The sequence below is a fragment of the Larus michahellis genome, chromosome 7 (assembly GCF_964199755.1).
Source record: "Larus michahellis chromosome 7, bLarMic1.1, whole genome shotgun sequence".
In the NCBI taxonomy this organism is placed as follows: Eukaryota; Metazoa; Chordata; class Aves; order Charadriiformes; family Laridae; genus Larus; species Larus michahellis.
The window spans coordinates 53,839,038-53,853,237 of record NC_133902.1 but is presented as its reverse complement, the minus strand read 5'-3'; the positions used below and the strand labels follow the sequence as shown (position 1 = coordinate 53,853,237).

The window sequence follows — 14,200 nt, the reverse complement described above, 5'->3', positions numbered from 1 at the left end:
GCAAAGCTACTCAGATGACAGAGAAGGACTGAGCAAAACTTGACTTCCTTATGATACCATTTTTAAGACTATCCTAGCTGCTTAGCTGCTGTAGGTTCACAAAACAGTACCTCCAACTTTTAGATCGTAGAGGTCTATGGCCTGAACAGTACGAGCCAGCTCTCTAGCTAGCAGTATAGCGGAGTTATGAGCTTTGAGGACCAGAAGAAGACTCATAGACTGAGCTGAGCTTGGGCTTGACTGTGTGGTTCCACTAGCCTTAATGAGGTTTGGCACCTACTGCCAGGACACTCCCAAGAAGAGCCGAGGTCAGTTTCGGCAGAGCCAAATTTAGGCGAATTTAGCCAAGCTCTGATTTAGGACATGAAGTAACTCGTTGCGCCTTTCATGCACTGGGAACCATCAGCTCTTTAACCTGTCATTAGGATTTACATAAGCATTTCAGGATCAGGAGCAGAATACAAGGTATACCTGTACTCCAGTCCGTCCCTTTGCAGACCGTGCGATGTAAGAGCGCAGGACAAAAAAACCTTCAGGCATTTTATAGGATGAGCTTCTCCTTCAGCAGGCTAAAAGCCAGACAGAAGTTACAACTTGCTTTTACACGCATAGCTCTGTTTATTTTAGTAAGTGACTGAACACTCAAAAAAATAATTTAAGTCCATTCAGCATCACGAGCATTAACACTCCCAATTGGATTTTGAAGAAAAAATAAAATTTGGAATTAGTAGTATTCCTGGCGTGTTGTTGTTAAAACACTGCCTATGAATTATTCATTTCTGTTAAGAAAGCACTACTTGACAAAAGGGCTAAAAGCTCAGCAAAGAAAGAACACCACTAATCCAAATATTAAGCTTTTTCTGTAACATGCTTTGATCTCCAAAATCCATCTGAAGGAATCACTTTATGGAAGTTAAGAGCTTTTTTCTTTTTGACCTTAAGTGAATTTGATTCAAATATACATTATGGGTCTCGCATCTTAAAGACCATTAGCTGTACATCTAATGCACATCAGAAGCCTTGGGAAATGATGTCGTGAGCTTATTTTGAATAAAAGCTTCAACGCATTTCCTCATGTCAATACTCAAAGGGTTTTTAAAATCATATCAAGTTTAAAAAAAGGTCCTAATCTTTCACTTTTTGTATGCCGGGGAGCACTACTAGCAAGAGAAAACCTCGCCGAAGTTACTGGAGGGACACAAGCATCAAGTGACCTGCGGATGCAAGATGGAGACAGAGGCATATACTAAATGATGAAAAATAGTCTTAGAGGTTTTTTTTTCAACGGGATGTAATTATGTTACTAAAAATAATTTCATCAGATGATTTGTATTTAGTTATTTACCCATTTCTTAAAAACCCTACAGCTCTCCCTAGCTCTTCGCTAGCTCTACATACTCCTCCTGTCTCTGGGGTTAATGTTTCCTGTGACTGAATTATGAGAGTTTGAATCAATTAATAAAATAATTCTCCTGTCCTCCACTTGGTTTCCTAAATTTCATTTTTCGCTTTTGAGTACTTTGAAAATAGCCTGCTTTGTTCAAAAAACCCAACACCCCAGGACCTCGAGAATGTCTGAAAATCACCTGGGTAGGTTTTGGTGGGGATGGGGGCGATCCCTGCGCTCTGTGCCCCTGCGCGGGAGCTGGGGGTCCCGTCTGGGGGCTGGGGTCCCGCCTAGGTGGCATTGCTGAGGTGTGGGGGGCGGGGAGAAAGGGGACAGGAGGGGACTCACCGCCGGCGCCACATGTGTGGGAACACTGCGACCAGGCTGACCACGCCGAGAGCCGGCAGTCCACCGCACACCCCACCACGCACCGACTGCTCGTCTGCACGGGCTTCTCCAGGCGAAGCTGTGAGATGAGAAGGAAAGACAGGCATCAGCCTCCCCAGCACCCCCAGCCACCTCCTGCTGCCGCTGGGCACCAAGTTGGGAAACCCAAAACGGGCAGTGACACCCATGAGATGCCAACGTTGCTGCTTACAGGGAGTCTTCCCAAGGGTGCAATTGGTGAAAGCAGTTTTAGTGTTGAAGCATTTCACATCTACGAGTCCTTCAGTGTTTGGGTCTTACTCTGAAAGGACAATCCCAAACTTCTGGTAGGGCACAATCTCCCTGGTGGCCTGCTTTGTTGGAGCCATGGTGCAGGGTCTATCACTGTGTCCCATCCATGCTACTCCAACCCCAAACCCTCCCACTTGAGCCAAGGAGTGATACCACCCACTAACACCCCAGGGATGCTTTTCTCCCCCAAAGCAGCCAACTGCTGCACTCTCAGCACCAAACGCAACTTCTCCACCCCTTACGGATGGTGTCTCGGGGCAGATCAGAAGTCTTTCTGGGAACAAAATGACCGCCTGGTCGTTTCCCTGCCCAACGCGTGCCATCCTCACCCGCTGGCAGAGCTGCGTGCTGACGGTGGCCCCGTCGCTGCGCCGGCAGCTCAGGAGGCGCCGGCGCTCCCCGTGCCCGCAGGTGGCATTGGCGCCCAGCTGGCACCCGCTCCAGCCTGCAGACACAAAGCAAAGGACGCGCTGCTGCAGGTCATGGCCGTCACTCCCATTTTTTGACTTGACACGTGGGTCACCTTCCCCTAACACGCTTCCCCACATCAGGGCATCCCAAACCCAAAAACGACCCACACCAAGGAAAGCTGCTCTTAAAACCACGCAAATCTCGGAGGAGAAACTCCTTCCTTTGCACTCAGATATCCCCTTAACGAAACCGGTACCTCAGAGTGCACGGAAAACTGTTAAACGCTGATAAAGGGTATCAGTTCAACCCAGTTGGCGTGTTTACAAGACTGTATGGTCTGAAGTAAAATTTAATTTTGATAAAGTAGCTGGGGAAGTTTCTGAAGGGTAACTCTGGTTCTCGTCTCGAGGCAAAGCTTTCCATTATTTAAAACTAAGCTCTATAAAAACAGTATTTCTAGTAGATGAAAATTCATATCTTATTACTTGTCTGAAATTATGATGGTCAGAAGACAACTAAACTAAAATAAGCCTTAAAACACCATTTAAAATAAACAAAAAAAAGAAGCATAACACAAACAACAAAAAATTCCATACGCCACCAATAAATAGGAAGCATACGAGAAAAAACCTATTACTTTGTGTCTTCCACCTCTGATAAACATGAACACATAAATGCTCTGCATTTCTGAAATGGGATGACAAAAAAAAGCATCACCCCGCTGCCTGTTTGTTTCTCGGGCTTTTATTTCAAACAGGCTGAGTTTATATTCAGATATAACATTTTCTCCTGCTTTGCTCTCCCTTCCCACCAGCCCCCAAATTCCTCTTAGATCTCCGATCTCCTCTCCTCTCTCTGCCTTTCTCATTTATCCGAGCTGGTCAAAACAAAAGTAATTTTTCCTTTTTTTTTGTTTTTGGTTAGTTTGTTTGCAACAGTTCTAATTGCTTCTAAGGTCCTAAATAATGCATTTTGCTCTGAATATCCAATGCCCACTCACATAACCTATATTTGCCTTCAAACCAGACTTTTGTTGGTATTACTGGCTTCACCGGAATCACAGATGATACTCTTTTAACTGGAATTTTGCAATTAATTCTGTTGATAACCCACCGAAAAGAAGAGATCCCATTTAACCTGTTTTATTTTCAGAGGACCTGCAATGACAACTTAAATTAAAAATTGTGCATTTGCCCACTAACCTGCGGACAAAAAAAAATGTAAATCTAGGCACGTAATCAACTTTATTGAAATCAGTGATGCCAACACCTAACTCTTTTTAAGTCAAAGTTTAACCAACACCACAAGCAAACATAACTAAAAACACAACTGGAGAAAGCCTTTAAGGAGCTGAATCTTTTATGCAAAGATATGTGGAAAAGCAGAACATCATTTTTATGTATGTTGTAATAATTGGTGTCACTTCCTGCTAAGAGTATATTGGAAAGTTACACCTACCTGTCAGATTGTACTGATATTGGAAGCAATTTTGGTTCAGAATACATGGCTTCATTTGTGTATCTTCAGGGCAGGGCTTTGCATTGAGAGAAGACCTTAGCACTTGCCGAGTTCGGGTTTGCACAATATTCGGATCACACACCTATATACAGAAGTGGTGGACAGTACAAGAGACCCCAGTCAATCAGACAGACACCGACCGCCTGGGGCCGTTACGGGCACAGCCACAGCGAGCGACGACACAACCGCGCTTCTGTTCGAAGGATACGTAAAACCACATGGAGGAAAAGAAATGTGATTCAAAGGTAAGATTCCAATATTACTAAAAGTCATCCTTTGTCCCCCCTGATTTTAGGCACTCCTATACTATTCATTTCCATAACTTTTTGTAAGGATCCTTGGGGAGAGCAGGATAAAGACGGTGCCGTTTTGCTGTGCTCCGCTCTCCACCTCTTCCCAAGACTTCCAGTAAAATGCCATAGTACTGAATAACAGGACAGGGTTTCTGGCACAATTAATGCGTTTTTAAGCAATAACTGATATTACAGCAAAGCTTTCATTTCTAGGAAGGAGATTTGCAATTGCGTATCAGTTATGATGCTGACAAGATGACAGGGTGACTTTTCAAAGTACCTGATACAATTAATGATGACTGACTGCCTATAAACCAGGATTTGCTTGTTTACATTTTCATTCGAATACGAACCGACTGAGGCTGGTTTTTATTTGTGTTTGTACATCACAGGCATGGAAATTGTTTCTTTTTTAGCAGCCCCCCCTCCTCACTCTCTTAAGCACTGTGGCATGGGGCTGTTTTGCTTTCCATTTCAGCTGCAGCCTTGGCAATAGTGACGAAATGTTTTCTGCCCTCCAGGAAACATCCCCTTTACGCAGTGGAAAGCATCTGCTCATCCCCACAAACCCCCTCCTGCAGCCTCCAGCTTACCCCTCCTCTGCAGAGAGCTCTTCTCTTTGGATGTCACACAGAGGTGTCACACGGAGGTGTCACCCGGCTCTGCCCATGCATTTCTTTACGTTTTTCCCTTGGTTTACTTAATTCGGGGCTATAGCGTAAGCACTGGCTGGGCCACGGGGGACGCGGTGCCGCTGCCAGCACCCCCCCTGGCTGTCCCATCCACGTCTCATGCCAAGGGGAACTATTTCAGGAGGAAGGAGTCGCAGCACCAAGGATTCTGGGCTCCCCAGTTCAAGAGGGACAGGGAACTGCTGGAGAGGGTGCAGCAGAGGGCTACAAAGATGATTAGGGGACTGGAACACCTCTCTTATGAGGAAAGGCTGAGGGATTTGGGTCTCTTCAGTCTGGAAAAAAGACGTCTGAGGGGTGACCTTATCAACACTTATAAATACTTAAAGGGTGGGTGTCAGGAGGATGGGGCCAGGCTCTTCTCAGTGGTGCCTGGGGACAGGACAAGAGGCAATGGGCACAAACTTGAGCATAGGAAGTTCCACCTAAACATGAGGAGGAACTTCTTTACTCTGAGGGTGGCAGAGCACTGGAACAGGCTGCCCAGAGAGGTGGTGGAGTCTCCGTCTCTGGAGACATTCAAAACCCGCCTGGACATGTTCCTGTGTAACCTGCTCTAGGTGACCCTGCTCTGGCAGGGGGGTTGGACTAGATGATCTCCAGAGGTCCCTTCCAACCCTATGATTCTATGATTCTATGATTAAACACCTATGACACTGGGCAAGCCTAATCGGTGGTGAAGAGCACTACGGATTTCTGCTTTGTGTCATTAAATGGAATGACAAAAAAAGCCTAAATAAGCTTATTCTGAAGCCAGGGTGATTATGGGAACACGTGATAGCCATTTTGGCTGCAAGGCTGGGACAGAAGAGCAGCCCCAAGGGCTCTGACCCACTGAAACTCAGCAGAGTTTTCCCGCAATCCGGTACAGCGGGAACGGGTGCGTGGAAGTGGCCTTAGCAAACCTAATGGAAATAAATCCCAATTAAAGGTATTCACAGCCATTTACAGAACAAGATGACCTATTTAATTCCTGACACTCTCTCATTAGGACCAAAGATTGCTCAGCAACAGCAAAGAAAACCAAAAAACCAATGCACGTAGAAACACATTTTCATAAATGCTTGGGAATTTAAAACACGGGTTTTTTTCTATAGAGCACTTTAATTACGAAAAAAATGTAACTAACAGCTTAAAACCACAGGCTTATTATCATGCAATGAACTGCCTGCAAAGACTGAACGCTGCCCAGGTGAAGGTATGGACAGTAACTGTATTGTGAATATTAAAGAGGAATGTAACGGCATTGCAGCATGAATCTAGATCTCAGACTGCTGTAAACCGGATTAGTTGCACAGACGACAGCATAAGTAAACAGAACAAATATCAGGACATATAGGAAAAAAGTCTGGTCCAGTCTTAAAATACATTGTCAGGGCCTATCTTCTTTATGCTTACACTATGTGACAGAAATTCTATTATGTTCTTATTGCTGACACATACCTTGTCAAATCAGTTTAAATGGTAATCTTATTCGAATATCCATGGTCATCTAAAATACCCAATTGTTCTTAATTATCTGAAAATTAAGCCTACGCTAAGCGTTTACCAATAGTTTGCTGCCTTTTTCCACAACTAATCTGATTGTTCATCCCCACCACTAACACTAATAACTTAAATGATTTGCCAATAAAACAAAACAAATTAAAAAAATCAAAGAAAGTATCTCAGTAGCTACCCCTCATTAATGTTTCTCTGCTTTATATTACCAAAGGGGAAAAAAAAAAAAAATCAATGAATGCTGTGAAAGAAGTTAAAGTCTGTGCCATCTTGGAAATACCTGCTTTTGCTCCCTTCAAAACAAGAACCGGCAGACGGAAAATAAGCATCATTTGTAGATAAGTAATTTTTTTAAGAAAATAGCATTTTCCACCCCTATCCAGCGTGCACCCCGTGGTGTTTGGTTGTAGGGCGCTGAAGCAATGGCAGACTCTGTCATGAAGACACCCAGGACCATTCTCCCTCTCAGCTGTCCTCCTGGTCGGGAGCAAACCAGTTTAACAGCCGTGACTCAAAACGGGTCAAAGTCTATCTCATGTTTGCCAGGATCCAAATAAACGATGGGTTTACTGAAGCTCTGGGGCCGGCGTTCTCACTGCGCTGATGAGCCACGTTGTTCAGAAGCCAGAGCTGATGTGATAAGCTCCACACTTATACTAGTTTGGAATAATAAAGAATCTCTGTAGGAAAAGCGTTCGTTTAATCAAGCTGAGTACACGGGAAACATGCAAAAATTCAAAGTCGGCAAACTGTAACTAATATCCTGTAATATTATTTGTTGAATTTCTCTTTACGTCAATTGAGAAGTCAATTTAGTTTTATAATTGATTTTCTGGACTTACTCTTTCAAGTTAACTATGTAAAAAATTGAGCCAAATATATATGGAACTGAATAAGCGGCAGGAGGGAATGACTTGCAAAGGAAAAGATGAAAGCTGGGATTTTCAAAGGAGTGAGACTGAGCTGAGTATCCAGCTACCCTGGAATCTCAATGGGCCTGGGTGCACAACTCCTGCAAGACCCCTCCAAAATCCCAGGATGGAAAAATTCAATATTTACGACGTGGCAAAGGTTGAGGAACGGCTTGGCAGACTCAAAGTCATTAGGGGATGAGAACGGTGAAAGTTAAACTAGAGGGACTGTTTCCAGAGGGGAGATGCTGAGGGTATTAACAAGCCATAACGGAGAGAAGTGTGTGAGCTGCACAGCAGGAGGAAGCTGTGTCACTATTGTCACCACTGCCATCACTACCAAAGGTATGTATCTAGTCCTGAACATGGATCTTAAAAAATACTGAGAGAAAAATCAATGACCATCAACGGCAAGCTACATTTTTAGGAGGTAGGACAGAAACAGCCGTCAATAATATTATAGAAAAGGCAGCAAAAGAAAGAAATATTACTTGAGTAATTAAAGTAAGCAATTATCACATAATTAACTAAGATTTGGGCAAGATTATGGAAGGGGGTGATTCTGAATATTCTCACAAATGAAGAAAATGACAAAAACAACTTGACTGTTCAAATAGTCTTCCATACCAAATAGTGAAGGTGGCACTCGGATCCATGGATGCAGACTGGATCTGCGCTACCCCACTAGGAATCCAAGTGTCTTATCACAAGCATATATGAACCTACAATTTGGGGGATTTTAAATTAATAAAACCCACTGTGATTCAGCAATCCTTTACTGAGTATCTTCATTTACAGCTCCTCTCTTCCCACTAAGTGGATGTTATACTTTCAAAGACATTATTTTACTTCCTACTGCTCTATTAATAACGACCACTGATCACAGACTAATTTTTTTGTAAATTATTTTTACATTAAGTCAGCCATTACCTCCTGTAAGGTAATCATAACTGGTCTGTGACCAGAATTAGCCAACGCTTCTACAGTGGAAGCACAAGGAAAGAGGAAAAGGTGCAGCCAACAACACTGTTAAGAGAAAGGCTGGTACATACAATGGAAGCATTCAGTAGTGAGAGCTTAACTTTGGGATTTTTGAGATCATCTCTTTATGGTCATGCTACTTATTTTTATGCCTGTGGTTATAAATCCAGTAACCAGTTTCTATAGTTGGAGAATTTCGTATGTAACAATGGGGTAGAATTGGTCATAGCAGCAAATGGCCTTACGCACAAATTGAAAGTCAAGGTGATTGACTTAGATTGCACTGATTTATTGAGATAGATTTAGGCAAAGCCAGGTGACGGTTGAACCGAGCATGATGCAGAGCCCCGTGCAGGTGCTGAAGCTCTCCACACACACAGAGCTCATTGATCCGTGCCAGGGTCCAGATCAAGCAACTCTTGCACAGACCTCACATAGAGGAAAGCGAAAAAAGTGGGGTGAAATTTAGCCTCTCGCTTGGGTCTCAGCTCCAGAGACGTCTCCAGCGAACTGCAATGACAGCAACTCGAGGCTCGGCACCTTCACCTGATCTTTCCAAGAAACCAAGGCTCTGCTCTGCCACAGGGCTGGTGCTACCCGGAAGGACAAATAATTCTTGCTGCAGCCTGGGGACCATCAGCGTTTAGTACCGCCTTAGCAAGTGGAAAACCTTTGTCCAATTTCTGCTTCTATTCTGGACAACTGAAAGCCACTCCCAACACCATCCAAGCTAGAAATAGATTAAAGATTTATGGATCAAAGAAGAATGATGAATATGTGTGCCAACCGGCCATAAGTATAAGAGAAGAAACAAGTCCTAAGAAATGGAGGTAGCTGTCATGCATGAAGGTTGGAGGTCAGAGGCCCGGAGAACTCTATGTACCTTCAAGGTCAGGTGCCAACTCAGTTTGGTAGTTAACTTTTACAGACTATGTTGTTTGTTGGATTTAGTCCAGATTCCTTCTTGATGACTGTAAGCAACGAGGTGTGTAATTCAGGCATGTGCTTCCTTTGGTATCAGTGATAGGAATGGAATTAACTTCTGGATGGAAATAATAACAGGGACCTAAGTCAAGCCACACGTTAATAGCCTACAGCAAGAGGATCTCATACACAGACACAGTAAGTTTCTTTATGTGTACAACTATACTGTCTCGGCCTAGTTTATTGTATTAAATCTCACCATTTCCATTTCCCTTTTCTACAAAGTGTGAAGAGGCTGCGCTAGAGACAGGGATCTATAGGCCAGATTATACAAACCACTACAGAAACAAAATATTCTGAAGCAATGAGAGGTACATAAAATGTTACGGTAGGAATGAAGCAGATTGTTTCCCAAAGGACCATTTAGAAATTACAAAAGCTATCATCTTGATTCTATGAAGGAATATTTGGCACTATTAACTACTGCGTTTCTTACTATTTCTTTTAGCCAATCACATTTTTCCACCACGGCCACTTGTCACTATTTTAAGCTAACATAAAGAGTGAGGGACACAAACATACACAAAGGATGTACCCAGCCTTTACTCCAGACAATAAGAGAACAGACAAAGCACAGAAAGTTTGTTCTGGAAGAGAAGGATATTAAATAAAATAAAACTGCGAGGTTATGAAAGCTAAGTTCCAGAGTAAGTGCTGTTAACATATCACACATTAATATATACTATTAGACCGCCTTTGTGATGGATTTTAAAAGCTGTCCATTGATCTAGGCTTTCATATGCATCATAATTGTACAGCACAAAGGTTGTAACCCATTAGAGAGCCCTTTAAGCTGTTTAATTTATCAAAGAGCTTGTATAATGCACTATAAATAGCTGGCCGCATCATATGAATAGCTGGCTATTCATAAGGAAACTTACAACCTCAAACTAAGGTAAATGCGTTGGCAGCAACCGGATTTGACTATTTTTAACAGTGCAATGAACCGCTATATTGTTCATGCCAACGTGGATGTTTTGTAACAATTTAACAAGCCATTTACAACAACACGAGCAGTCTTTTGAAATGAAAATGCGTTTGCATAAATATTCTTTTTGAGATGCATCTAGGTTCTGAAACCTTATCTGCCTCCATGTATAACCACTACTTTTTGAAAAGATGAGTAAAAATAAAATAATGGTAACAATGGTAACAAGCAGTTACCAACTTTTTGATAAAGCCATACAAAAAAAGTCAAGTCCCAGCTATGCATAAGGAGCAGCATACGCTCTTCCAGAAAAGCCTTGGACGAGCATAATTCTCATGCTTGACATGAATAAATTATCTCTTGGGCTAGAAATACAACTCTGTGCAAGCATCATTCTTCAATCCAGCCTCCATACTGCAGATCCTCTGCCAAACACACCTATAAAGGTACTAGTTGAGACCCCAACTGGAGTACTGCGTCCAGCTTTGGAGTCCTCAGCACAGGAAAGACACGGACCTGTTGGAGTGGGTCCAGAGGAGGGTCACAAAGATGATCAGAGGGCTGGAGCACCTCTGCTGTGAAGACAGGCTGAGAGAGTTGTGGTTGTACAGCCTGGAGAAGAGAAGGCTCCGAGCAAGACTTTATTGTGGCCTTTCAGTCCTTAAAGGGGGCTTATAAGAAAGATAGGGACAGACTTTTTAGCAGGACCTGCTGGAGTAGGACAAGGGGTCATAGTTTTAAACTAAAAGAGGGAAGATTTAGACTTCATAGAAAGAAGAAATTTTTTACAACGAGGTTGGTAAAACACTGGCCCAGAGCAACCTGATCTAGTTGAAGATTCCCCTGCTCATTGCAAGGGGGTTGGACTAGGTGACCTTTAAAGGTCCCTTCCAACCCAAACTATTCTATGATTCTTAGTCATGATGAAGACTTCAGTGAATCCCGATGTCTACACAAGTCCACAATTTCTCCTCCAGTTGGCTCCGGAAGGAAAGCATTTCCAAACCATAATGACTCTGACGTGCGCCTACGATGAAAGTCACTGCAAAAACCTGCGAGTTGGCTGTATTGCCTGGTGCCACTTTTAATGTGATCAGTTATTGCAATATTACACCCCGCACCCCCCTGGCAGATTCAGGAGAATAATAACTCAGTTGTCACAAGTCCTGAGAGTTGTACATCGCTATTGATCCATGAGGAAAATGCTCGCTGAAACAGAGACAGCTGTTCTCACTCACTAGACATGTAACCTCCTATAATTAACTAATTTCAGACCTCTTAGAATTAGCTGCTAGAAATGCCAACAGCTGAGGCAAACAAGGAGGCCACTTGGATCGGCTGCGGGGGCTGTGACAGCTATCCACACGGCAGCAGAGAGCTAACAAAATAAATTTGAGGTAATTATTTCAGGGACTTGTAGCACAACTCACATATTAACTTTTTTTAAGAATGCTTTGATGAATTCAATTGAAGTCAATTAATTACATTTCCAAGTCAGATGAATACAAAGTCGAGACACCGCAGGTAGTGCATGTTATTCGATCACTGAATATGTAAGAGAGATGACAGGATTTCAGTTTCCAGATTGTTTAGTTGGGTCTTTGAGCAATCAAGTGATGATGTCTGACTGAACACGCTATTGTAGCTGGAACGAATATGAAATCTCTGAAGCAAAATGCAAGTCAATCTAATTTGCTCATGATTATTTTTTTTTTCCTAACTAGCAAGCTTCAAACCGTTCTTTTAAATGGCTTTAAAGCCTTGATGTTTAAGTTACGTGGATGTTACTTAGGGACGAGGCAGAAAACTTTATGAGCCAAAAAATAGTCTTCAATCAGAGGGAAAACCATTTTGAATTTACTTCTCACAATAGAGAATGTGAGAATAATAGGGCAGCTTTAAATCAGTGATTATGAGTTTCTTGAATCCAGTAAAGAGACAAAACCTCAAAAGTAACCTCCAAGTATTATATATCAGACGGCTGGGTTTTCTGGGTCACCGCAAAGTGTCATTATAGGAAATATTAAAATTTAGCTTTGTGTAGCAGTGTTAAACACACTGTATTCAAGATGCAAAAACTGCAATTCAGTTGGAAAATACATATAAAAGAATTGTGGGGGCATCTGGAATTACAAAAGATCGCCCCAGAAACACAAAAATTTAAAAGCAAAAGGGAAATGTAGCCAAAAACGGTAGAACACACTCTTTTAGCAGAAAGAAGCACAAGAAAACACTTCTTATTGACAAAGCAGTCGCCACCTTTATGACTCATTGATTTCAACATGATTCAAGATCATTTACTATCCTGAAAGTGGAAAATTCACATGGGAAGAGTATTGCTACAAGATAAAACCAAGTAATACCCTAGAAGGTATCCCGAGTACAATGACATATTGACAAAAGGTAAACTGGATAATCTAAAAGGCCTTTTTATATTCAGCTGATAAGAGTTAGTTATTCCGCTATCAGGATAAATTTGTTATCAACACTATAAAATATGAGCAGAACACCAAAGTGACTGGAAAAGAATTCTCACCTGACCAAAATCTTAGGTAAATATCTCAAATCAAAGAACTACTCAGGCAAAGATGAGGCTGAAATTGTGGTTGCTCATTTATTGCAAACTGGAATTTGTCAAGTTTCATAAATCCTCTTTATCTTCAGCAAGCCAAACATGACCAGAGATACAGGGAGATTTCCCAGAATGCTCTTTGGCAGCTGCCTCACAAGAGTGCTACGACTAATACAGTGCCAACTATTTTGATATGAAATGTAAATGTGCTTGAAAAAGAGCAGGCAGGATGTATGGTTTCGCTTTTTCATTTCAAGATGATGTGGCGATTCAAGTTTTTTGGATTACTTGGGGAAGAGAAAGGATCCATACTTAGAAAATGGATTTTTGGTGAATATTCAAAAAGCATTTTATGCATCCTTGGAAGACAAGCATTTACTTCCAGTTTGGCATGAATCAGAAACCATGTATGAGTATGCCAGCTATTGAGCAAAATTCCCTCAAACACAATTAAATAGACAGTCCTAATGAGCAAGAGGTTCCACGCGTGCAAACTTACTGATATGTTTTTTGGGCTCTGTGGGAAGACACTTCAAGCAGGCTGGAGGCACAACACATCTGACCAAAGACTTAAGAGATTCAGCTCCAGATGCAGACTCCTATATTTGGGTGTCTATACGTAGGGTCTCCATGCAAGGTCCAGACCTAAGCCCTCACTTGCAAACAGCGGAGCTACTCAACTGACCAGATGTAGCTCATCCCTTAAAGAGAAAACGGGATCCTCCGTAGGCTCCATTGCCTTTCTAACTCCACTGACCACGTCCACCAGCTTGTGGCCACTCTCAGTGACCATCTTTCCCAGTGGCAACTAAGGAGATGGAGGGTTGCGTTAATTACCCTGGTGCTGGCAATGCCTCACGCCTGGCCACCACGTTTCCCTCAATGCCTGCCCCAGCACACCGGTAGCCCCACACATACTGAAGACACACCACCGTTGTGGTACAGCCGGTTTGCACATACAGCAAGCCCAGCACTTGCCTTGGAGATGTTAAGCATATGCAGCCTGGGAGGGACTGTGTTGTGTGGTCCTCTCTCAAAACCAAATACAAACAGCCTGAGTAGCTATAAAAGGGAGACAGCACTGCTGTAAACTCGTCAAAGGGAGGGTTTTATCTGCCCATAAAACTTCAAGCTGTTTATTGCCTTGTATCTGGACAGAACTATTTAAACACATGCTCCATCCACACACAGTCATCTCAGTTTCACAACAAAGCGTTACAGAACAGCTTGCGAAAACATATTGTTCAGTTAATTGCATTGGCATGCAGATGCCCTCACACTTATGCATTAACATCTATCGTGGCAAAAGGATGTACAAGAAGACACAGGGACCATGGCACTTGGC

The 14,200-nt window shown here is 42.7% G+C and overlaps 1 protein-coding gene across 6 annotated transcripts in view; it reads right to left on the bottom strand.

The window, feature by feature from the left end:
* Positions 1–14,200, bottom strand: part of THSD7B (thrombospondin type 1 domain containing 7B) — a 330,826-nt gene that overhangs the window by 21,956 nt on the left and 294,670 nt on the right. For all 6 annotated transcript variants that reach the window (XR_012588260.1, XM_074594199.1, XM_074594198.1 and 3 more), the window contains 3 exons: positions 3,935–4,076; positions 2,395–2,510; positions 1,736–1,853 (listed from right to left, as the gene is read on the bottom strand). Coding sequence is in view for 5 of the 6 variants with exons in the window: in XM_074594199.1 (XP_074450300.1) it covers positions 1,736–1,853; positions 2,395–2,510; positions 3,935–4,076 (376 nt within the window). In the remaining variant the exon portion in view is untranslated. The remainder of the gene's footprint in view (positions 1–1,735; positions 1,854–2,394; positions 2,511–3,934; positions 4,077–14,200) is intronic.